The following is a 24185-nucleotide window of genomic DNA, read 5'->3' on the forward strand; positions in this document are numbered from 1 at the left end:
TTTACTGTATTTGCATTTACTTTCCAAAGAGATAAAAAATCAATGTCAAAAGAATACCTTCCAAATTATTTTTAGCACTTGATAGTATTTCATAAGTCTTGTACTTGTAAGTTAAAATTATGTTTTCTGGCATTCATCTGATTTTCTATTACATTTGAAACATAATGTCCAATAATTATTGTGATAAGTCTGTGGGCAGACATAAATGGAAAATATTTCTGTGGCAGTAATAACAAAAACGACTAAATTGAGTCTTAACTGAGAACACCTTTTAATATCAACATTTAATTAAAGAGTATCGTATGTAATGATTTTAATATGTCTTACCCGAAACTCATGTTAAAACTTATGTGGTCTTCAAGGGAAAAATACTAATATTATAGAAACAACTTGAAGTAATTGTGTCCAACCATAATTTTGAAAATATTTTTGCTATAGATACAGAGAGAAAATATATATATATTTTTTACTGAGAGCTTACATGAGGGTTAAATATATTTCTGATTACATTTTCGAGATGTAACAGAATAAACTGTATAAAGGTAGAAGACAATGTGACTACAAAATAATGTAATGAAATGTAATTTTTCTTATTATGAACAAATACACGCTCCTACTACATATGTTTATAAACCTTACGACAGATTCTTCATATACATCGGCCATTGCAGTGACTTATTTCAAGTCAGTTTATTAAAAATGGTACAAAGTGAACCAGCCAGGGCTAGACTCCTAACCGCACTCATGGCGGCTGATTCATACGTAACGATGCTACCATCTGCGGAGGATTCGCTCCACGCTTTTCCGGTTAGTATTGCGTAATGATGTACTGGTACTTACCGAATTGACAATTCATGTTCGAAATGACGTCCTTGTGATATCTGGCAGGCTGCACATCTCCTGAAGACATGTCCAGCAACTCACCGCAGTTCATTCTCCGAAATGGCTCTAATTTATTTCATGTGGCGTTTGTTCGTGAAAACGGCGTGGATTTTCACTGTCCCAGTAACGATTGTTTTGAGTGTTCACGTAACTACTGGTCGGGGCAAGTTATCTGGTTGAGGTTTTTTCCAGGGTTTTCCCTCAACCCAATACGAGCAAATGCTGGGTAACTTTCGGTGCTGGACCCCGGACTCATTTCACTGGCATTATCACCTTCATTTCATTCAGACGCTAAATAACCTAGATGTTGATACAGCGTCGTAAAATAACCCAATAAAAATTTAAAAATAAAAAAACTATAAAAAATTAAGGTGAGGTCAAGTAGTTCATCATACACGCACTCTTGGAACCACATACTCTGATATAATCGAGTTCTGTTAAACTCTGAACTACACGAATTTTGTAAGGTTTTAATTTCAATTGTTTTTTTAGTAGGTTATTTTACGACGCTTTATCAACATCTTAAGTTATTTAGCGTCTGAATGAGATGAAGGTGATAATGCCGGTGAAATGAGTCCGGGGTCCAGCACCGAAATTTACCCAGCATTTGCTCATATTGGGTTGAGGGAAAACCCCGGAAAAAAACCTCAACCAGGTAACTTGCCCCGACCGGGAATCGAACCCGGGCCACCTGGTTTTGCGGCCAGACGCGCTGACCGTTACTCCACAGATGTGGACTTCAATTGTTTCGTACCTCTTATCACTGAAGACTGTGACACTCCTACCTGCTAAGCTACACGGCGGGATGATGTCGTAGGACTTCTCTCTAGTAGGTGGCCAATTTCATCTAACATGTCCTCTGTGAGAACACGCTTCACACATGTTCGTTTGTTATCCAATACTGATTCAGTTGTACGAAATTTCTTTACTAAAATGTAAATCATTGCTTTAGAAGGCTCTGGCGAATCAGGGAATGACTGATGGAAGTTTATTACAACTGTTCTCCAAGATTCGTATTTCACAAAGTTGTCGTAAAAAACACTCGTTGTTCAAGGCTGTATTTCATAATGGACACACTACTGCACTCTAAATATACGGTATACAGCTGCACTCTCACTGTATGAATGTGTTTACGTAACTAAAGACGAAACGTACGCGAGTGAGAGGCGCAGCAGTTACTACGCATACGACTTTCTGCTGACGCCGGTCTAGCCCTGGCTGACTCATTCTGTATTATAAGAAGTTGTCATTAATCCGAATCAAAATAAAATTGAATTATATGGGTTACATATCTACTTCACTAGAAGATAGAAACTTCTAACTGTTCATTTAATATTTTTGTTATATAGGCGGCTGTTTATTTTAGTTGGTTTAATGCGAGTCGAAAATAAATTTTGGAAAATGTTGTAGAACTTGGAAATTTTCCAGATTCTAAGTATTTATATCTAAGTTTTTCCTTCAAAATTTACACATACATCTGACTGAATTTGAAGTAACTATTTCGAACAAATAGACATAAATACTATTACTTTCTTATCTTAATTACACTTCTGACACAAAGTAATGGAAGTCTGTTTCTTCAAATATCTCCAGTTCAGTTTCGAAGTTTCATGAATTTTGACTATTGAAGACGTAATGATCAGGAACAAATATAAAAATTCAATTAATGTTAAAAAGTGACAAATTACTGAAATCCCTTCTTGCCATTTTATATGTTATTTATCAGAAAAACAATTGCTTGACATTTATTTGTAAAACGTTGAGATTATGGGCCTCTTAAAACGAAATTATTTTATAAATGTTTCCTAAGTTGACAGTTTTCTTATAAATTCTACAGACCTTTTTACAAGTTTTCGATCTGTAAATAATTTTTCATATTGTAGAGTCCATTTTTCTTTTCAGTTTATTTATGCTGCGTATGATGACATGAACCGGATTTTTATATATATATAGAACTGATTCTAAACTTAAATGTTCATAATAATAAATAGACAATATTGTACGGTATCTCGTGTAGTACTTCAATCATTATAAATAAACTGATACTAAACTTAAATTTTCATAATAATAAATGGAAAATAATGTACGGTATCTCGTTAACATTTCAGTCATTATAAATTCACAGGATATGTTCTTTCTGTAGCACTAGTTCTATAATTGTACATTATAAAAATTTTAAATTAAGCCAATTCAACATTTCATTATGCAGTGTGAAAATATAGAATTTATGAGCCAACTTAGATGTTTCGATTAAAAAAAAAACAGCATATAATGGAGGAACTACAGCATTAAAATAACGGAGGTTAAACGCGAGAAAGTTAGTAGATCAGATGTTACGTACAAAATATATTTGTGTGATTCAGTATAAGCGTACAGGACAAAGAAAGTGGCAAATGTGAATTATTAAGTCTGTATGTTTGTATTAATAATAAAAATGTACGTAATACGTAAAAGAAATTGTCATTTGTTCAATACTAGATAAGTGAGCTCGTTATTAGCATGAGTGTTTATTTTAATTATTACTTTCTCATATGCAAATCCGTAACTTATTTTCTGAATAGGGAATTAGGGATTTATTTCTTCCACAAAAATAAGCGTTTGTCTCTTGTTTTATGTTACATTTCTTGTATTATGACATAATCTCTCTTCCTATCTTCTTACTCCTCTTTCTATGCGCTATAGTGGTGTAAACACCTTGTTCACTAATCATATCTAGTAAGAAGAGCAATACAGTTTTTCAACACCATTGAAATATGAGCAATGTGTTGAAAGATCTTGATAAAAATGTTATCAACACCAATTAAATTAAACTGAATTGACTACCAGATTGAATATATTGAAATGGGTTATTGAAATTAAAATTAGCCACTCAGAATAATAATAATAATAATAATAATAATAATAATAATAATAATAATAATAACCAAAAGCTTTCCTCTTATTCATGTCATAATAGTAAATACCTTGTGACATAGGATTATCCTACTAAGTAAAAATTGTATTGTAACTAGAAAGATATTACATGAAACACAAATGATAGTTTCTGAGAAATTGCATTATTGATTCATTAATTATACTAAACACAACGGTGAATGCTTTCCCCCTCCCTTAAAGTTTCCAAAAAATCACTTTATGCAGATGAATAAAATCTAAATAATCCTTTTTCGGTAATGTAATTTAGTGACTCTTAGACATTAAATCCACTTTTATTAACATTTTTATGGATATTAAATATGTTTAAATGGCAGTGGCGATCTTTCTGTTAGATATTTTTTATTAAACTCATCACACCCATTGTTTACTTCCTTGCACTCTAACGAAATCTCCTTTAAGTTATTCCTTTCAAAGTGGATGAAAACTACCTACTGTAAGTCGTTAAATTACGCAAAATTTGACTCCATATTATGTAATTTGCAACATATGCCTATGTATTGGTGGATATGAGGTAGTTAGGTTTGATGATCAGCATTTGTAGATTTTATTAAAAGAATTTACATAACCTTTGTTTCTTGAAAACATCTTTTTTCCTGGAAAGTAATGGTTGTATTTTGAAAACAACATACCTGTTGTATATGAGAAAGTATGGTATCAGTACATAAAATTTATCGACAGATTTATTTCATTATGATACCTAGTAGGCGAATCTGTTAATTCTGTCACTAATATCAATTATGTAGAGTTGGATGTTAATTTTATGAAGAAATTTAATTTCTTTAATTCTTTTGAAATTAATTTTTACATTAAAGTTTTCTTGTATATATAGAACCCAAATACCCAACTACATGAATGTTTGTGTTTTAGTTCATAATATGTATGGATAACATGACATTCCATTATTTTGTAGACCCATTGAAATGTAATATTGTTATATTTATAAATACTATTAATAAATATAAATCGTGTAGTATATAATAATTTATGTTGTGTATAAACTGAGATAGTTTTCAAAAGTATTTCTCAACTTCCTTGCTCCAGTATCGACTCCAATTTGTAGGTGAACCGTTTCCAGAAGACACTGACACAATTATGAAACTTACACAAAACCTAACATTGTATTGTTTTCATAAACCCGTATAGAAGTTGTTGTTGTTTGGGTGTGTTCATGTATTTTGATTGATGTTTCAAGGTATGGCAGAAAAAGTGTTGGCCAAGTTGTTGACATGTGATTGAAGGTGACTTCTACCTTTCTTCTTATCCTTGCTGCATGACCTCTCTTTGGTTCTATACATACGTTGCATGAAGAATTTTATCATCACTGTACAGTTACTTCTCCTTTGCTTGCCATTTATTATTGTAATCACTCTTACGTTTCTGTTTCCTTCACATGCATGTTTGTGATTTACGTTTAATTCGCATGCTTTGATTTTTGTGTTGCGCACAGTATGTTGTCCGTTTGTTGTTTTCTCACTGTTTTCTTAGTTTCTTTGTGGAAGCTAATTCGCCATGTTACCATTTCCCTCCACCCCCCTCCTGTTCACCCTGTTACACTGTTTTAGGTTGCGGTACATCAGGAGTCGTTCTCTCTCCCTTTCCTAGGTCTGTATTTCCCCCTGGCCTAACTTCTATAGGGGGGTACACCCCTTCTTATTGCATGCAGCAACAACCATATTATACACCGACTCCCGGTCCAAACCCCGGCCTTTGGAAAAGTCCATCTGTTTCAGATTTAACTTCAATCTATCAAATGTCGAACAGCCACTATGGTGTGAATAATTCTACGTCTAATCCGCCAACTATTAATTCTTCTATTCGTGGTGGCCCGCTCTCGTCATCCTCCTTACCCAACACTACTACTGCTCCGAACCAACCGCCAAACTCTCTCCCATTGTTACCAAACACCTGCACCGTGGAACCTACCGTAGCTGCCAGTAACACTGGAACTGGGACGGAGATGTACGCACACAGTAGCAGCCACGCACAATCGCAGACGCAGCAAGGAAGGACAGGGTCGCCTATTGGAACGATGACTGGAACGTCCACGGGTGTGTCGACCGTCGGGGTCCAAAGCTCCAGTGAGATCGATCGTATCATGGCAAAGATAGAGCAGGACAACAGGATCTTGGCCGAACTGGACAAGACCAGGTCTACCATTGGTAAGTTCTTGCTCGTGTTGTGCCGCCTGGATTGCTCAACATGGCTTGGATGCACACCTCCAGTTTTCAGGGTGACCCTCAAGTCAGTTCCCCAATAAAAAACTACCCATTTAACACTTTGAATTTCCACATAAAAAATTAAAAACGACTTAATCAAGTCTTATATTTATACAGAGTGATTCACGAGGATTTACCCCCACTTACGGAGCTTATTTCCGAAGACATTCTGAGCAAAAAATGTCGTATAAACATTTGTCTTAATCTCATTATTTTCAGAGCTACACTAATTTGAAGTTGTTTGTAAAATACCATTATTCTTGGGTTTTAAGGGTAAAAGAATATTACAAATAAAGAATGAAGTCGAGCTGGTTGGCGAGTTGGTATAGCGCTGGCCTTCTATGCCCAAGGTTGCGGGTTCGATCCCGGGCCAGGTCAATGGCATTTAAGTGTGCTTAACCCATATCTGCCTGGTGTTGCGTTTTCGCAACAGTCTGCATTAGCTATTTTTCTGCAAAAATGCAAAGGAATGAATTACAAAATTAACTTTTATTTCATTGCTGTGTATACTAGAAGAATCAAAGGAGCCTGCAGCACAGTAATTAACTTCCATTTCAGTTTCATGTGGCGGTGGAAAAATTATGAAAATATATAAAAAAAAATGGGTTAAATGCAACAGGCTCATGTCAGTAGATTTACTGGCGTGTAAAAGAACTCCTGCGGGACAAAATTCTGGCACATCCGGCAATGCTGATATAACCTCTGCAGTTGCGAGCGTCGTTAAATAAACCATATTTATTTTTAAAGAGTGAACTATTCAGGAGTATCATTTCTTTAATTAGCTAGTATTCTGAAGCTAGAAATGTGTCGTGAATTCCATAGTTGCTTCGTACAAAATTTTTTTTCGATTTTTAATTACAAAAGTACATTTTCTTACGCATTTATCACAACAATTGCTACAAATCACGCAGCTCTTGTAAATTCTTCAAGACTGTACATTAGTATGCATAATTAAACTGTAAAGAATCAAGTTCCTAAAGTCGTATGATTTGTAACAATTTTTGTGATAAATGCGTAAGAATGATGTAATTTTTAGTTAAAAATTGAAAAACAAAATCTGTACAAAGCAATTAACAACACATTTTTAGCTTCAGAACACTAGCTTATTAAAGAAATGATACTTCTGAATAGTTCATTCTCTATTTGTAATATTTTTTTTTACCCTTAAAAACAAAAGAAAAAAGGTATTTTACTAACAACTTCAAATTAGTGTAATTCTGAAAATGTGACATTTTATATGAAAATTTTTGCTCAGAATGTCTTCGGAAATAAGCTCCGTAAGTGATGGTAAATCCTCGTGAATCACCCTGTATAGAGCTTCAGATATATTGCGTAACACTATCAGTTTATTATCATATTGACAGCCCCTAAATTCTATTGATTTGGAAATAATTAAAAAATCCTTGAAAATAGTAGTGTATATTTACAAGCATCTTATAAGAATTAAAGAATGTAACTTTACCATGTACCAGTACAAGTTCAGTTTAGTGTGGAAAATAAGAATGATATAGTAATCCACAGTCAAATAACTGTCGTAATGGTTATGATTTTAAGTCAAATGAAAGAAACGACCAAGCAACACTCTTTCTGTTTGGAAGAAAATTTATTTGAAAAATTGAACTTGGCTGAATTTAAGGGTCACTCTGGAATATGGTAAACAACATGATCGCTGGCTATTTAAGGGTGCTTTCTTCTGTTTTCTTATCTCAAGCATTAGATATCTGTTATGCATCCTGTGATACACATTCTTAACTGTAGTCCTGTGAATATATTTAAATTTATATATCTGTCATTTATCACAAATAGGATATTTTGTTGTAACATCTGTAATTTAAATTTGATGAGAACTAGTCTATATATTTTTACAGTTATTCAGTTCTTGACGATGTTCTCTTTGTCGAAGTACATGTATGAGAATCCTGCTATTTTATACATTAATTAATTTTGTAAAGACTTTTTCAACTGTCATTTTGGCACACATTAATGTTTACAGTAATTTGATATACAGTGTGTCCGGGAAAGACCTGACGAAAAAGAAGTAACTATATCTGTGAAACTATTGCACTTACTGTCGTGAGGTTTACACAGTTACAAAGAGAAACGCAATAAGTTTTAATGTACCTCTATATGAGTACCATTTGTGGCCCTGGCTATGTCCAGGCGATAATCAATCTCCTGCCACACACGCGAAAGCATCTCCAGTGTGACTATTCCTATTTCTTAGTAGATTCGGCCATGTAACTCTGCAATATCGGTCACAGGAATGCGATACACTTTGTCTTTCGCAAACCCCACAGAAAGAAATCGAGTGGGGTCATGTCCGGCGACCATGGTGACCATGGTGTAGGTCCGCCTCTCCCAATTCAATGGTCGGGGAACGTGTCATAGAGGAAAGTGCGCACATGGTTAGCATAGTGTAGGGGGGCTCCGTCCTATTGAAATACGGTTTCTGGTGGTAGTTGTGGGACAGCGTAATTTCGCAGCATATCCAGATAGGCCTACATGTTACCTGTCACTGTGAGCTCTTGTCCGTTTGGAAACGACGTTGTACACCAGCCATAAAACGCATTCTGCTTTCTCTATTATGGTAAACAATGTTAACTTAGTACACGCACAACTTCCATTACCAGCTCTCAGAGCAAGACATAGATAGATAGGTAGGTAGGTAGGTAGATAGGTAGATAGATAGATAGATAGATAGATAGATAGATAGATAGATAGATAGATAGATAGATAGATAGATAGATAGATAGATAGATAGATAGATAGATAGATAGATAGATAGATAGATAGATAGATAGATAGATAGATAGATAGATAGATTGATTGATTGATTGATTGATTGATTGATTGATTGATTGATTGATTGATTGATTGATTGATTGATTGATAGATAGATAGATAGATAGATAGATAGATAGATAGATAGATAGATAGATAGATAGATAGATAGATAGATAGATAGATAGATAGATAGATAGATAGATAGATAGATTTGTTCCATAATATTCTTACATTTGCTTTACAGCATAGAATAAAGAACATGTCCAATTCATACGTTTAACAATAAAATGCAATACATATAAAATGCAAATATGAAATATGTACAGAATGAATACCTTAATAACAATAATATTTTATACAATGTAATATGTTTACCATTTAATATTATTATAATATTTACACAGTACTGTGAAATGTCAAGAATTCATCTACAGAATAGAAAGTGTGAGATATTAAGTAATTTTTTAGTTTTGTCTTAAATAATGCAGGGTTTTGGCTATGATTCTTAATGTCTTCAGGAAGACTATTGAACAATTTTATCGCCATGTAACGTACTGCCCTTTGAAAGCATGATAAATTTGATGATGGCATATGAAAATCATTCCTTCTGCGGGTATTTATACTATGTATGGCTGAGTTAGTTGGAAAATTTTCTTTATTACATAAGAGGAAATTTATTGTAGAGTATATGTATTGATTTGTTAAGGTTAGAATCTCTAATTTTTTTAAAAATAATCTACATGATTCTCTAGCCTTTGCTCCAACTATTATTCTAATGGCTCTTTTTTGTAATAAGAATATATTTTTACTATCTACAGAATTTCCCCAAAATATTATTCCGTAGGACATAATGGAATGAAAATAGGCAAAATATATTGTCTTTAAGATACTGTTGTTTAGAAATTGTTGTAACGACCTAATTGCGAAGCATGCTGAGCTAAGTTTGGGGGTTATTTCTTTGATATGATTTTTCCAATTTATTGTATTATTAATATGCAAACCAAGAAATTTGGTTGTCGATGTTTCTAGTAGAGGTATATTGTTGATAGTTATGTCCAATGTTTCAGAGATTAAATTTTAAGTGGCTTTAAATTGAATTATGTTAGTTTTATTAATGTTTAATGCTAGTTTACTACATACGCTGAGCAGAACGAATTTTTTTTCTCGTTTTCTCCTAGCGCAATGGTATGTGCATGCGCGTAACATGCTGCTAGGTAATAAAACTTATCGAGTTTGTCTTTCTAACTGTGAAAATATTGTGGTAATAACTGTAATAATTTCAGATATATAATTACTTCCTTTTTCGTCAGGTCTTTCCCGGACACCCTGTATTTGGCATCCTCACCTTAACAATGTCTATTAAAACTATTTATTACTAGGATGCACAAAATCTTTTGAATTTGTTTGTAATTTATAACTGATATGAAATATAGGCCTATATATATTTTTTTTAATTTACGTAATTTCACTAATTTATTAATAATCTACATACAAATATTCTTTCTTTGTATTGAATTGATTGTTTTTATCAATGAATATAGTCTTACTGTACTCCTGTAACAAAAGAGTTTACATAAACGTAAAGTAGAGAGCCTTCTTACTCATTCGTCAGGAGGGAAGTGCCTTTAATCACCAGAAATCATGACGAGTGATTCCAAGTGCAGTTCTTTTTCCCCCCGTTATTCTCATGTTGGTACAGGTGATACATCAGATTGTACCACCATCACTATACCGGTCCCCCAACACAATGCCTTGGGTACAGGGCGTCTATTACCAACCTGCAGACAGCCACAGCAACAACCACCACCACATCAACAACTGCAACAACACTGTGCTGACTCTAAGAAACACTACCTTAAAGTACCGCAGATAACATATGGTCGTGGTTCTCGAAGTGGTAGTCATGATGAGCAGCGTAAGTCTGGTTCTCTCAGGCTGATTCGGAACCCATAGGCTAGAATTGGTTAGCACAGTTCAGTGGCTGATGGATGTATTAAAGAAATGACATTTTCGGTAAAATATTTATGTCAGAGAAGGGAAGAGTAATAGATGATAGCCATTGTGCACTTATCGAGGCATTGCTGCTGCAAGAGATGATATTTTGCATTAATATAAATATGTTTTTTATTGTGGGTTTTTTTTAGATTTTTCAGGTTGTGAATAAAATTAAAGAAAACTGAAGAGGATGACTTTCATCTGCGTATATCATTTTTCATGTCCTGTTTCTAAACATGAACTTGTTCTCCTTCTGTTCAATGTTACATTCATATATGTAAGCCTCTTTTGATGTTCGAAACTAGATACAGTACTCTGTTTCTTTAAAACCCCTATATCCATTTGATCACCAATTTAGACCCTGGATGTTTTGTATCTGTAGAATGCACAAGCTCCAATACAGGAGGATATTTAGGATGGAGCATGTTTGGTGGCCCCTGTTCCTATAATTTTCTGCTCAGAATGAATTAAAAATAGACATAAGACACACTTATTGTATATATATAAAATTGCATTATGTTCAATAAATATAGATACCAGTATATTATAGTTTATATATGTACAAAAGAAATTGGCTAACCGTGTACATAGTTAAATCATCTTCACATTGCCTCATCTTTATCGAATGAAAACAAAAATTATTTAATGTAATTAGATTTTCTAAATGTATTGCATAATTTGTATCAACGAAAACAAGAAAAATGTGTACCTGTAAAGTTGGCAGAAATTGATGAATTGTCAAATTTTAAGCACAGATCAAAGTTTGACGTTCGGGAAAAAAAGAAATTCTGACATATTATTTGATTATTTTTAATATTTCAGTTACAATAATTACTGAGCATATTATTTCATATATGCTTAAATTTTAAGATACTCTCTTTGTAATTTAAACATTAATAATAATTGTAAATTGTTGGATATATAAAATCAATATCATTCAATTTTAGTAACATTAAATGGATGATTAGAAGGAAGATAAGTGTAGATATGGAGGCAAGACATGAATTTCTTTGCTAGATTAGTCTGTGTAATTTGTTGTAATGAATAATCTTGAGCAGCAGCATCTGTCTTCTCCTATGGTAAGTGCATGTTGTCTAACCCCATCTCTTGCAATAATCTTTCTCTGTCATGAAGTATTGAGTTGCTTACCCTCTCCCTAACCTATGTAGTCGCTCAATAGTGTATTTTGCATTAGAAACAGATTTCCTATTCCTATTTTCGTCTGTTTTTCAATAGCAAATATTTTGTTGGTTTCGTCAGAATACAGTTGATTCAAATTAGTTCTGTTCAGTTCTTTTCAGATGTTTCTTGCTTGCTGTGATGTCGAAAGTATGACAGCTGGACTTGCACATGAGTTATTTAGCACTTAATAACTGTTACATGGTTGGTCTGTTCAATTTCTTATTGGCGCAGACTGTTAAATTTAACAATTTTTTTATAATTAACAGTAGGTATCCTATTCTACTCACTCTGTTGCTTCAAGACTGCACCTGTTTGAGAAATGAAGTTTGTTACATAAATTTCTTTCGTAGGTATGTAGTGTAAGATTAGTTATTTTAAATAAATAAAAAAATAATTCTTCTTATTACTAAATGACACAAATTAAATATTTATATTCCGTTATCATTATGAGGAAAAAGAAATAAAAATTGTTCAGACTGGTTATGCTTTCCTCAATCTGAAGCGAGTTGATAGATAGTCTTCGTTGATGGCGCTAGTGCTGCATTACATGACACGTAGAATGGTGCCTGCCAGTCACATAGTGTATACACCTCTCACCTTTCCATTAGAGGTAACTGATACCATGCATAAACAAGTGAGAATAAAGACAGTCATTGTTGGTTTTCGTAGAGCTTTTATATTGTAATTTAGTGGTGTAGCCAATATTGGCAGGTATAAACGTGCATTACTTTCATATTAAGTGTATTTTTAAGTCTGAACGTAGTTGTTTCTGTTGACATGTGTTAGATAGTTATTATGTAGGGTCCATTAAAATAATTGAGTTTTGTTTCCAGGTAGTGCCTGCACATATACAGTATATCGACACTTGGAAATGGGTTTTGGGAGAATAGCTGGCATAATCTTCATTTAACAATTATTTCTGAATTTCTAACATTTTATGTATTTGCTTGTTTCTGCTTTTGGAAAAGTGGTAACAGGTTTTCAAAAAGTAATGTATAATTGACTCAAAAATTACGTTATTGATGAAGGCTTTGTTTACTTTTCTTGAATTGCAGGGATTAAATGAATTCATGATGTAACTTTAATGTTGTGTTGCTTTGTTCGTATTATTTTGTATTGCAATATATTGCATATATCTCATATGTAACATGAAAATAAACATAAAAGTGAGAAAAGCAAGATAATTAAGAAATGCTTAAAAGTAAGCAATTCGTGTGTTTCTGTTACTTCTATGCTTTGTTTATTTCATTACAACCACAATCTTTATAAAATGAAGTGGGAGAATATAAATTATTATTTTCACTGCAGCATTTTGTACAAAACTGTACACAACCAGCGATTGTACACAATAATCTCTTTGTATAAATTATCACAAAGTAATATCGTAAGATTAACTGCTAGGACATTCACAAAGAATTTTTTTTACAAATATTTTATCTTTGCTAATTTAAAAAGTAATATATCCTACATTATCCAGCAACAGTTGAGAATCGTGACCCAATTAGTTATTCATTTTCAACTTTAATATTGAAAATGTAAGATTTTTTTATTTTGTTTGAAAAGCTTATACATTACCTGTAAGGACTAACAGTCATCATACAAATACCGAAATTGCATTAAAATTTAGTCTTTGCTATTGTTAATCAACAGTTAAAAACATTTGTTAGTTTCTCTAATAATTTAAGGGCAGGGCAGCATTTTATAAGAATTATAAGGTGTCCCTAAACTTTTTGGCAACACTGTATTTATCATAATTTATATTTTCCTTAAGCTGTATTAATTGCATTTCATGGCACTGAGAATTAATGTTTATGATTTACATAATAATATGATTATCAAGTCTCAAATCTTTTTATCTCCTTTACTCAGAAAAAAATAGCGTACTATTTCGATATGCAATCCTTAGCACTTCTATTAATTTAACACGAAACATGAAGAATATCCTTACTTATTCGCTAATACAACTCCTTCATATTATGTTCTTAAAGGAAGGAGGTCACAGGCAAGATACGCAAGCAGTTTACTATATCGTAAGATAATTGAGAAATATTAACACTTATAAAATTAAATTCAATTTATTTTTATGTTTCTTCGAATACGCGAAAAATCATAGTACCAGTACATTCATAGTCACAGTCTGAAAAATCTACATCGAGGTCCTGTGAAAAACTGCACGCGAATTGATTTCTAAGTTTCATCTATTTGAAGTTAGTATTTATTATTCCAATTCATCCCACAAGAGGGTTTGGTCCTTCATAGCTGTTTAAGAAATATAAATAAAAAATTAAGGAAGTTTCGAACTATGTCTTTTTATTGCATTTTATTGTATAAGTTCAGACATATCACATAAATAGTTAACATTTTGTATAAATTTTTGATGAGACCTAAAATTTTCACAGAGAAAATTGTAGGCCTAATCGATTTAAGACAATGTAAATGGAGCTTTTATTACAGCCAAGCAATTAAAAGCATAAGTAGATGTAGGACATTTTAATGGTGTACCGGTACTGGTATCTACTTCTCCCATGGCTACACCACTTCGTTATTCTTCTACCTCTTTATAATATTTTAATATTCTATACCAGAGCGTGGTGGAATGTTATGATCAGGTAAATGAATAAGAGCAACCTCGAAATATTCATATATTTTTTGAACATGTATGTCTTTGCCACTTCATCAGGCTAATGAAAGGCTGTTCTATGAGAGCTCTGTTATACAAAATAATTCGCATGTTCCAATTTGATCATGTATTCTGATTATATCTAAATTCAGAGCTACAAGAGGCAAAAGTCTTTCATAGTCTATTGCTTTACACGGTTTAATAGTGATTGCATTATTTATGAATGTAGAAGTTATATCTGTATTCGAAACAAGAAGTTAATAATACTAAAACTCTGCAACTAAAATTAACTAAACAACTCTCTTATTCTCAGACACATTCTGGAAATTTAGGCAGTTTCCTGATCAATTGTCATTTATCAGCATCTCCGTATTTGACACAATTTTAGTGTAATTCTGTTGTTAAAGAATTTCTTTTAGGAGTTGATTACTATCAGCAGATTATATAAAGTCTTCAAATATAGATATGTACTGTATTAGAAATGTCATCAAAGATACCATTAATTTTTATTTGTAATGAACTCAGAACTACTTGATAAAATTTTCTCATACATCCATTGCTATATTGAATTAATTTTAGTAATATTATACTTTGCTTATTTTTGTCAAATTTTCAATTTCTGTAACCATTAATTCTTAAGTTCTGTCTGTCTATACGGTACTGTACTGCTTTCATCACTTGTTTTACGATAACCTTCAATACCAGTAATGTACAACTTTTAACCCACAAAAATAACTAAATCTATATTAAATTTTAACGGTTTGTAAAATAAAATGGTGAAATAAAGTAGCAGTATTTTCATTGTACAGTTAAAATTACAATTTAATGAACATGAAATTAAGAAATTATGTTGTAGTTTTATCCGTGTAAAATGATTTGATTTTTATGTAACCAGGAGTTATTTATTGAGCAAAAATCATAATTCTATACAAAATTTTTATCGTGACGTAAATGGCGCCTTTATGAATTTATTCTCTTTTCTTTACACAGTTATGAGACAATTAAAGAAGCATTTGTAACTTCCCCAATATGGCAGTTTGAAATGTAACATAACTTCAAACATAAGTGAAATATTAAATTGGTCATAACAATATAGTTAACATATTATACTCTACTGATGCTCAAGCTTTAATTTTTTTCTGCAGTATGCTACGACAATTTTTGATCTCATTGGTACGCTGGATTATCCTGTATATCAGAGACCTATACTGCTTTAGTTCTGTCACAGGTTACTGCACCATGTATCTAGCATAACTGATAAGCATGCAAGAAATATGCATTGGAGCTTCATGATTCACATTTGGCAACTGCACTGGTTTACAACAGGATAGCCAGGTCATTATTGGTGCATGTATAATGCAATTAACACGCTTATAAAGACGAATAAGAAAGTAAGTCAGTTATCATATATATTACACAGGGTGTTCATAATTTAATGTGTAACATTTTAAGGACATATACCTTAGTCAATTCTATTTATCGATTTAACCTAACATGCAGTACCTTAGTAAAAATTCTAGTAGTTTACGAGATAGGCCTACACAAGCCTAAAGTTGTAAACTTTTGAGGACAATTTCTCTGATAGTATATGTTAGAATGGCCAATAATATCAAACTACATATAAAAGGTATCTGTTCATTATTATGAAATTAACAAAGCCCTGCAAAAATCTATCTCTACCTCGAAATAGTGCGAAACGGAAATATACAAAATAATAGCAAAAAAGGCAGGTCTTCATAAGTTTACAATAGCTTGTTACAACATTAAACAAGAGCACAAAAAAAAAATACAAGATACAGTGAACAGATGAATATGTGTGTGGTTAATGCCGGTTTGGCTTGAAAGGTCCTTCTTGAGTTTCCCTACACTTTTTAGCTCGACTCAATATTGAATGCGTGGCTTCTACAATAATGGTAAGATGATGTCTTATGCGCTCTGTAGCAGTGTCAATTTTTTTTTGCAATAACTGCACTTCAGTCTCAAATTCTGCCTCGTAAACCAAAGTTTTCATGTGAGCCCACAAGTAATAATCTATAGTTAAGAGATTTGAGGATCTTGCGGCCAGGGTTGATTTCCATCACGATTTATCAAGAGTTTTGGATAACATTGGTTTAAAGTGCTCTCACATGTTGAGTGAAATGGGCTGGTGCGTCGTCGTGTTGGAAGTACATGTCTTATTGTACTGTCAAGAGAATATCACTCTAACAAGAGTGAAAAATCGTACCTCACAAATATTTCAGATCTTGCTCCTTTCATATCTCCTTTAATAAAAAAAAGGATCCAACAGCTGATCATTCACATTTCAAACCATAAATTTATTTTAAATATATGATGGAAGTCCCTGTTAATCTTACATGGATTCTGCAATGTCCATATGTGCGTATTTCGTGAACTGTAAACTCCAACCCTGGTGAAGGTTACCTCGTCTGTGAATGAAATGTTTTTAATTGTTTCTGGATGGACTATCAGCCAATGACAAAGTTCAAATGACGAGGGAAGTCTTCATGTTTTAGATGCAGCACAGGCTAATTATTATATAGATATATGCCTTCATCATGTAGTTCATTCCAAACTGTAGAATGACCAACTCTAGGACATGCAGCAATTGCTTAAGATCTGGAAAACGTATCTGAGATTCACGCTCAGCATCTGAGGCATTATCATTGCACAATCTGTACAGTGACACAATATCAGCATTTTCTTGGTGAGCGTACCTATATGAATGACATTTTCACACAACATTGAACCTATTTCTTCAGTTGCCCCTGTAGATACAAGAACATACTCTGTTGTCCATGTTGAATCTTTCTTACACCAATTTTAACACTTGAATATAAATAATTGATTAAATGGCGATCTTACTCGTGTTAATTACGTAAGCATGTGCGGCTTACAGCTTACGTAATTAACACGAGTAAGATCGCCATTTAATCAATTATTTATACTCTGTTGTATTTACATGTACAGTGATCAGTGTGATTACCCTTTCAGTAACATGTTACAGTGTTTGTCGTCGCAAGAAGAGATAATCGTTCACATGTTATCATCTTTGCGATGGTCTGGTCGACCTGGTTGGCAAGTTGGTATAGCGCTGGCCTTCTATGCCCAAGGTTGCGGGTTCGATCCCGGGCCAGGTCGATGGCATTTAAGTGTGCTTAAATGCGACAGGCTCATGTTAGTAGATTTACTGGCATATAAAAGAACTCCTGCGAGACAAAATTCCTGCACATCCGGCGACGCTGATATAACCTCTGCAGTTGCGAGCGTCGTTAAATAAAACATAACATAACTTGCGATGGTCTGATTTACTATAGGAGTATGTTGGGTTGTATCACTCTAGAATTACTGAAGAACTACGCCCCTGCACTGTTGCACATTAAGTTACGAACATTCTGTATATTTAATGGAAATAAATTCAGTCTATTATTATTTTTGTGAAGTGCTTAATATTGTTCATCATTTTGTGAAGAAACTATATGTAATGACATGAAACTAAAGAAAATTATGCAAAAATAATATCTAAATATTGATACTAGATTTATTATTGTAGTAAGTGAACTCTTGAAAACAAATGGCTGCTATTCACAGCATTTTAAGTGGAAATCAGACGAAGTTTTCATTTCTTTCTTTGAAACAGATGCCAGCTTTGACTTCACTAATCTCAGTTTCTTAGTTTAAATGTTGCAAATGTTTTTCTTTACATAATTTGAAAAATAATGGTAGGCCTACACAAGTATACCAATATGTTCCTTATTTCATTCGATTAAAGAATTACTTGCATCTGGCCATATTAATACTACGATTTATCTTAGTTACTGATAATTAATCTATTACCTACACTTATTTAAATAATGAGTATCACTTTATCTTAGAGCACTGAGATAATATCAAGTCAAATAACAGTACCCTCATATCCGGAAAGAAAGGTAAATTAAAATAATGCTAAACATAAAAGGAATAAGATACCAGTAATGTGTTATATTTTACGTTCAATGAGTAACGAAATACAATTTCGAAAGCCAGTTACAACGGCTGTAGGGGATAATCGTGCTAACCCCACGTTACCCCGTACTGGTTGGATGATCGTTCACCTCTGCTGAGGCATATGGACGTGAGATCAGCAGTAGGCTGGTTGGCCCTCTATTAATTGTTGCGCCAATTATATATTTAAAAATAAGGTGATTGTTTTCATTCTCTTCAGATATAATTATTTAAGAAATTAAACGTTTACTCAGTGTTTACCAGACATATCATTACTTAAGAACTCATGTCTTTCTGAAAGAAGAACGAATTCTTTTGTGCTGTTATGTAGAAAATAACGAAATTATACGTTTCGAAGATAGAATATTGTAGACATTTTAGTGCAGATATCTGACCTTGTAACTACTTCCTGACAAGCAGTCAAAATAAGTGATATATTTTGAAATAAAACATTATTTGATATTAGTATTTTGATCCAATTGTACTTCATAATCGGAATAAAAAATGTTTTTTTATGTATTTCGATTAATTAAAAATATTAATGGATCATAAATACAATTTTTATACTCGAAATTAAGGTACATTTTGTCATATAGTACTTATTTTTCTGCAAATTTTGCCTGTGACTGAGATACAAATATTGACTTTTTATAAATGGAATGTAAAGGTTCAGAAACATTATCAGATGTTTTTTCCTATGTTAACTTCTAATTTCGTACCTTAAATTATATTCAAAGTTCCGATGTTATATTTAATGTTACCACAGTTTATTGGTCATTATTAAAGGCTATAGAACTTCTTCAGACGCTGTACACTGACGCGGTTTCCATTCAGTAAGTACACTGTGATCAGGAATAATCATCTGATTATTCATGTCTCCTAGGTCTGACTGGAAATGTTTCCACGGCTCCAGTGGGAGGAGTAATGGGCGCTCCTTCTACAGCAGTCGCCAGTGGGGAAACGATAGGTTTCATTACAAGCCTTCCTATGCTGCCTGCACCTCCTACGGGGCCTGCTACACAATTACAATTTGTCCAACAAGCACAGTTTCAGCCTGCACAGCCAACGCAGTACATGATGCAGACAGCTGCAGGGTTGGTACCTCAGGGGCTAGTGCCTCAATCAACACAGCTGCAACATAGGCTCATGCCACAGCTGCCTGCCACAGTGCCAGCCATTCTCACCACGCACTACGACCTGGACAGTAAGTTCGTTTTTTTTTCTTGTGTGGAAGAGGAACCCAAAGGCTTCCACTGCAGCCTGAGGATTATTGTGCTTACCACTCCTATTCTGTCAATGATTGGGTAGCCGAATAAAAGTATTTCTTTAATTCATATCTTTACCAGTACGTTACTCTTCAAACTTCTGTCTTAAAAGCATGGATCTTACCCTTTAGTTAAGAAACAAACATTGTTTGAGTAGATCCATTATTGATGATATCCTGAATTGGAAGGAACATTTGAACAGTATTCAGAACTGCTCCACAACAATAATTTAACAATACTGTGAAAAAGTTTTAAAAGTTTAATATAACGAATTTATTGATGATATTTTATTTGTTTTTAGGGCATAAAATTGTTCAGACATACATAAAGAAAAGAATAAGCATGAATTATCCAATGAAGTTATTCAGGAAACAGCAAGGTCTGCCAGTGAAGGAAAACTTTCATTAAGAGTTGAAGTTTCAAAGTATGGCATGTCTTACACTCCATTATTTTACCAAATGAAGAAGTTCGATAAGGTGATGACATAAGTGGAAAATATGATTCGCAATACACGAGCCAACAACTGTTCAGCGAGTAGCAGGAGTCCGAATTAGTTAATTATATTACTAAATGTACTAAAAGTAATTGTGGCATGACTTACATAAATATATGTTGATTATCATATGATTATGCTCGTCAGTTAGCTTGCAAGTATACTGAAACATGAGATAATAACAGAATTGCTGGCATTGACTGACTTTAGGGCTTCATGAAGCTACATGACAACTCAGAATGAGAACACCAGTCTGTCAAGAGTTATATCTACAATATCAGGTTTATGTGGAACCAGGTGGAACTCTACAATATATAGTAGCTGTAGAAAGAAATAACACCAAGGAATTTTTTTAACATAATATGCAACAAAGGAAACTAAAGTTCTCTATGTTGGACAAGTGGAAGAGGTAGCTGGACAATTCGGTTTATGTAGAGGTTTTGACAAACGTGGAAATTTACACATTGTAAAGCTGAAAACTGCAGTAAAACAGAGAGAAGTGATAGTGTCAAACGACTGGAGAATTCAGGAAGAAATGCTTGCACTATGAAAATGGAGCTCTTTGATGTGGACTTCACTAGTTTTAAAGAAAAAATGAGGAACCCGTACCCAAAGTAGTGCTCTTTACCTAATATATTTGACCGTTAATTAGTTCTTTAACAGATGATTTGGACCCCTATATTTTTATACTTAAATACGAAAGAACATTCAGTTGTTTATACACCTCATTCATTTATTTGTTTTCGCATCTTTTGTTTTCGATCGTTGTCTGGCAATCTGTATTTTTGTTATTATCAGTTGACTGTAGGATGAAAACACAGCTTATTTTGTGTAATTTCCCAAATTTAATCAGTAAGGATGATTTATATTCTCTCTTCAAGGTATACACAATTTTAAAATAATTTAATACATAAACACAACTATTACATGAAATGTTAAAAAAAGTTTTTGTAGCTTTATTCTCTTCAGCTCTATCAACAATATAACAACAATCCAGGTTGTCAGGCGACAATATAAAATAAAAGATGCGAAAACAAATGAACGAGGTGTATAAACAATTGAATACTTTTTCATATTTAAATATAAAAATACAGGGGTGCCACTTGAAATTTCAAAGTGGGCGTGGGGGATGAAATCTAAAATGCAATTTTATTAAACCTGGTTTCAGACTTCCTCCTCATTATCTAAGTTGACGTGTTTTTTGTTTAAATTGAATTCAATTTAAATAATTAGTTATTTAGACTGGGAAGTTTTGAAGTGAAAGTCCTATATGTAATTTCTGCAAATATAAAATTCTGAGGTGTTCATTAAGCATTGTCTTATAATTCTGTTCCATTTAAAGTTCAGAAAGTTGATAATGGATGTGAATAAAAAAAGTATATAGAACAAATGTTCAAATGTGCCCCCTTCTCCCCTACATATCATTCTGTCCTTCAGCTCTTCGGTAACAGATGAAAGGAATGCATCCATGATTTCATCCATAGCGAGATTGTATGGCGAGAATGTGTCCTTCAGTTGTATCTACTACTGAAAATGCATAATGGTTAATGGTACACGAGCTTCATGCTACTCCGCATTTCACACATGTCGTTTCATGCAACAGTGCTTGATTTTTGAGACTTAACACATCTCTTATGCCGAATATATCAATAAAACATAGAACTTTTTTTTAACACAGTACAAACACGAAAAGCTGTACTGATGTGTTTCGTGATACATACATCCAAGCATTATGTTGCAGTTTCCAGATAAATACGACGTCTTTATGCAAAGAATATCAGAAATAACCCTTGTTTAATATATTATAGGAAATGTAGGTCTAATACCTATTACAATAGGGTAAATTGTATGTAAAAGTAACATAAAAATTAATGCATTTTCGGTAAATATGTATGAATTGTACTGTTATTTGTTACTGTTATTCCAACAATACGTCTGCAGACCATGTATAGAGTTCACCAGAATATACGATTTTACATATTTCGACTAATGCATAAGTTATCATACAATGGAAATAGTAAAATCCCATTTATAACAATAAAATAACTTAATTTGCTTCTTTTAAAGCTCTAAAATAACTTTTATAAATCCACTATTATAGACAATTTGTTACATTTTCTGCCTATTGTCATATCACAAAACCATGTTGAAATTTATTCTCTTTTAAAGAAAGTTTCGTAAATTCTGATTGTCGCTCACTGACATTCATCTTCGATATTTTAGGAAAAATTAAATTGTTGTATACTTAATCAGAATATTATTTACCGGTATTTATTTGTTCCCACAGCAAGGAATAATTTCCTTAATGGAAATCTTCCGGGGGTATTTACAACATTTCCGGCTGATCAACTACAACAGACTGGTGCTGCAGAGAACAAGGTGGACATGCTGGATGTCCCAGGCAAGGGTCGCTGCTATGTTTATATAGCCAGGTATGTATGCAAACGCAGGAAAAATTGGTACTGTAATAAATTTATACTTAAATACAAATTACTTACTTGAAGCAAGTAAAGAGATAGGTTTGAAAGTAAATAATATATGATTATGTCTCGTGACCAGAACATAGTACGAAATGAAAATGAAAATATAAAAATTGAAAATTTATCCTTTGAGAAAGTGGAAAAGTTCAAATATCTTGAAGCAATGGTAACAAATGTAAATGACACTCGGGAGAAAATTAAACGCATAAGTATGGGAAATGTCTGTTATTATTCAGTTGAGAAGCTTTTGTCCTCCAGTCTGCTCTCAAAAAACATGAAAGTCAGAATTTATAAAACAGCTATATTACTGGTTTTTCTATATGGTTGTGAAACTTGGACTCTCACTTTAAAAGTGGAACCGAGGTTAAGACTGTTCGAGAATAAGGTGCTTAGGAAAATATTTGGGGCTAAGAGGGATGAAGCCGCGTCCTCAGGTTGCAGATCGAGGAGACGGCCTCCAGATATGGAGGGTAGCTGTGAATATATTGAATAAGCAGTTGCGGAAAGCCGATGAGGGGTGGTCCTCCAGCTTGGGAGTTGGGCGAAGGGCTAACAACCCATCACCGTAAAAAAAACAGCTTGTTACGAAACCTCTAAATAAGCCTCGGAATGGGACTGATTCTCTGGCACGAGGGGAAAAAGACCTTTGGGGAGGCCGAGACGTAGATGGGAAGATAATATTACAATGGATTTGAGGGAAGTGGGATATGATGATAGAGACTGGATTAATCTTGTTCAGGATAGGGACCAATGGCGGGCTTATGTGAGGGCGGCAATGAACCTCCAGGTTCCTTAAATGCCAGTAAGTAAGTAAGAGGGATGAAGTTACAGAAGAATGGAGAAAGTTACACAATGTAGAACTGCACACATTGTATTCTTCACCTGTTCACCTGACATAATTAGGAATATTAAATCCAGACGTTTGAGATGGTCAGGGCAGGTAGCACGCATGGGCGAATCCAGAAATGCGTATAGAGTGTTAGTTGGGAGCCCTTTGGGGAGGTCGAGACATAGATGGGAAGATGATATTAAGATGGATTTGAGTGAGGTGGGATATGTTGCTAGAGATTGGATTGATTTTGCTCAGGACAGGGACCAATGGCGGGTTTATGTGAGGGCGGCAATGAACCTTTGGGTTCCTTAAAAGCCATTTGTAAGTAAGTAAGTATAGTATATTTTATGTTTTTATTTAGAGTTTGAGTGATTTAGAGAGGCAACCAAAGAAAGACAAGTGTTCTCTATTACAGTGCCAGCATTTAGCTCTTCCTAAAGTGGCTTATACAGATACGTATTAAAATTAAACTTTCTAGTATTACAATATTGTGCTGAAGATACAGAAATTAAAGGTGTGAT

General features: G+C 33.4%; 1 protein-coding gene across 19 annotated transcripts in view; it reads left to right on the plus strand.

Moving 5' to 3' along the window:
• Rbp (RIM-binding protein) overlaps positions 1-24185 on the plus strand; it is a 409454-nt gene that overhangs the window by 227571 nt on the left and 157698 nt on the right. For 17 of the 19 annotated variants that reach the window (XM_069827954.1, XM_069827942.1, XM_069827940.1 and 14 more), the window contains 3 exons: positions 5379-5975; positions 19478-19798; positions 22640-22784. In XM_069827954.1, the coding sequence (XP_069684055.1) occupies positions 5379-5975; positions 19478-19798; positions 22640-22784 (1063 nt within the window). The remainder of the gene's footprint in view (positions 1-5378; positions 5976-19477; positions 19799-22639; positions 22785-24185) is intronic. The other 2 variants (XM_069827955.1, XM_069827958.1) reach the window with 2 other exon arrangements.

Source organism: Periplaneta americana, chromosome 6, assembly GCF_040183065.1.
Source record: "Periplaneta americana isolate PAMFEO1 chromosome 6, P.americana_PAMFEO1_priV1, whole genome shotgun sequence".
Lineage (NCBI taxonomy): Eukaryota > Metazoa > Arthropoda > Insecta > Blattodea > Blattidae > Periplaneta > Periplaneta americana.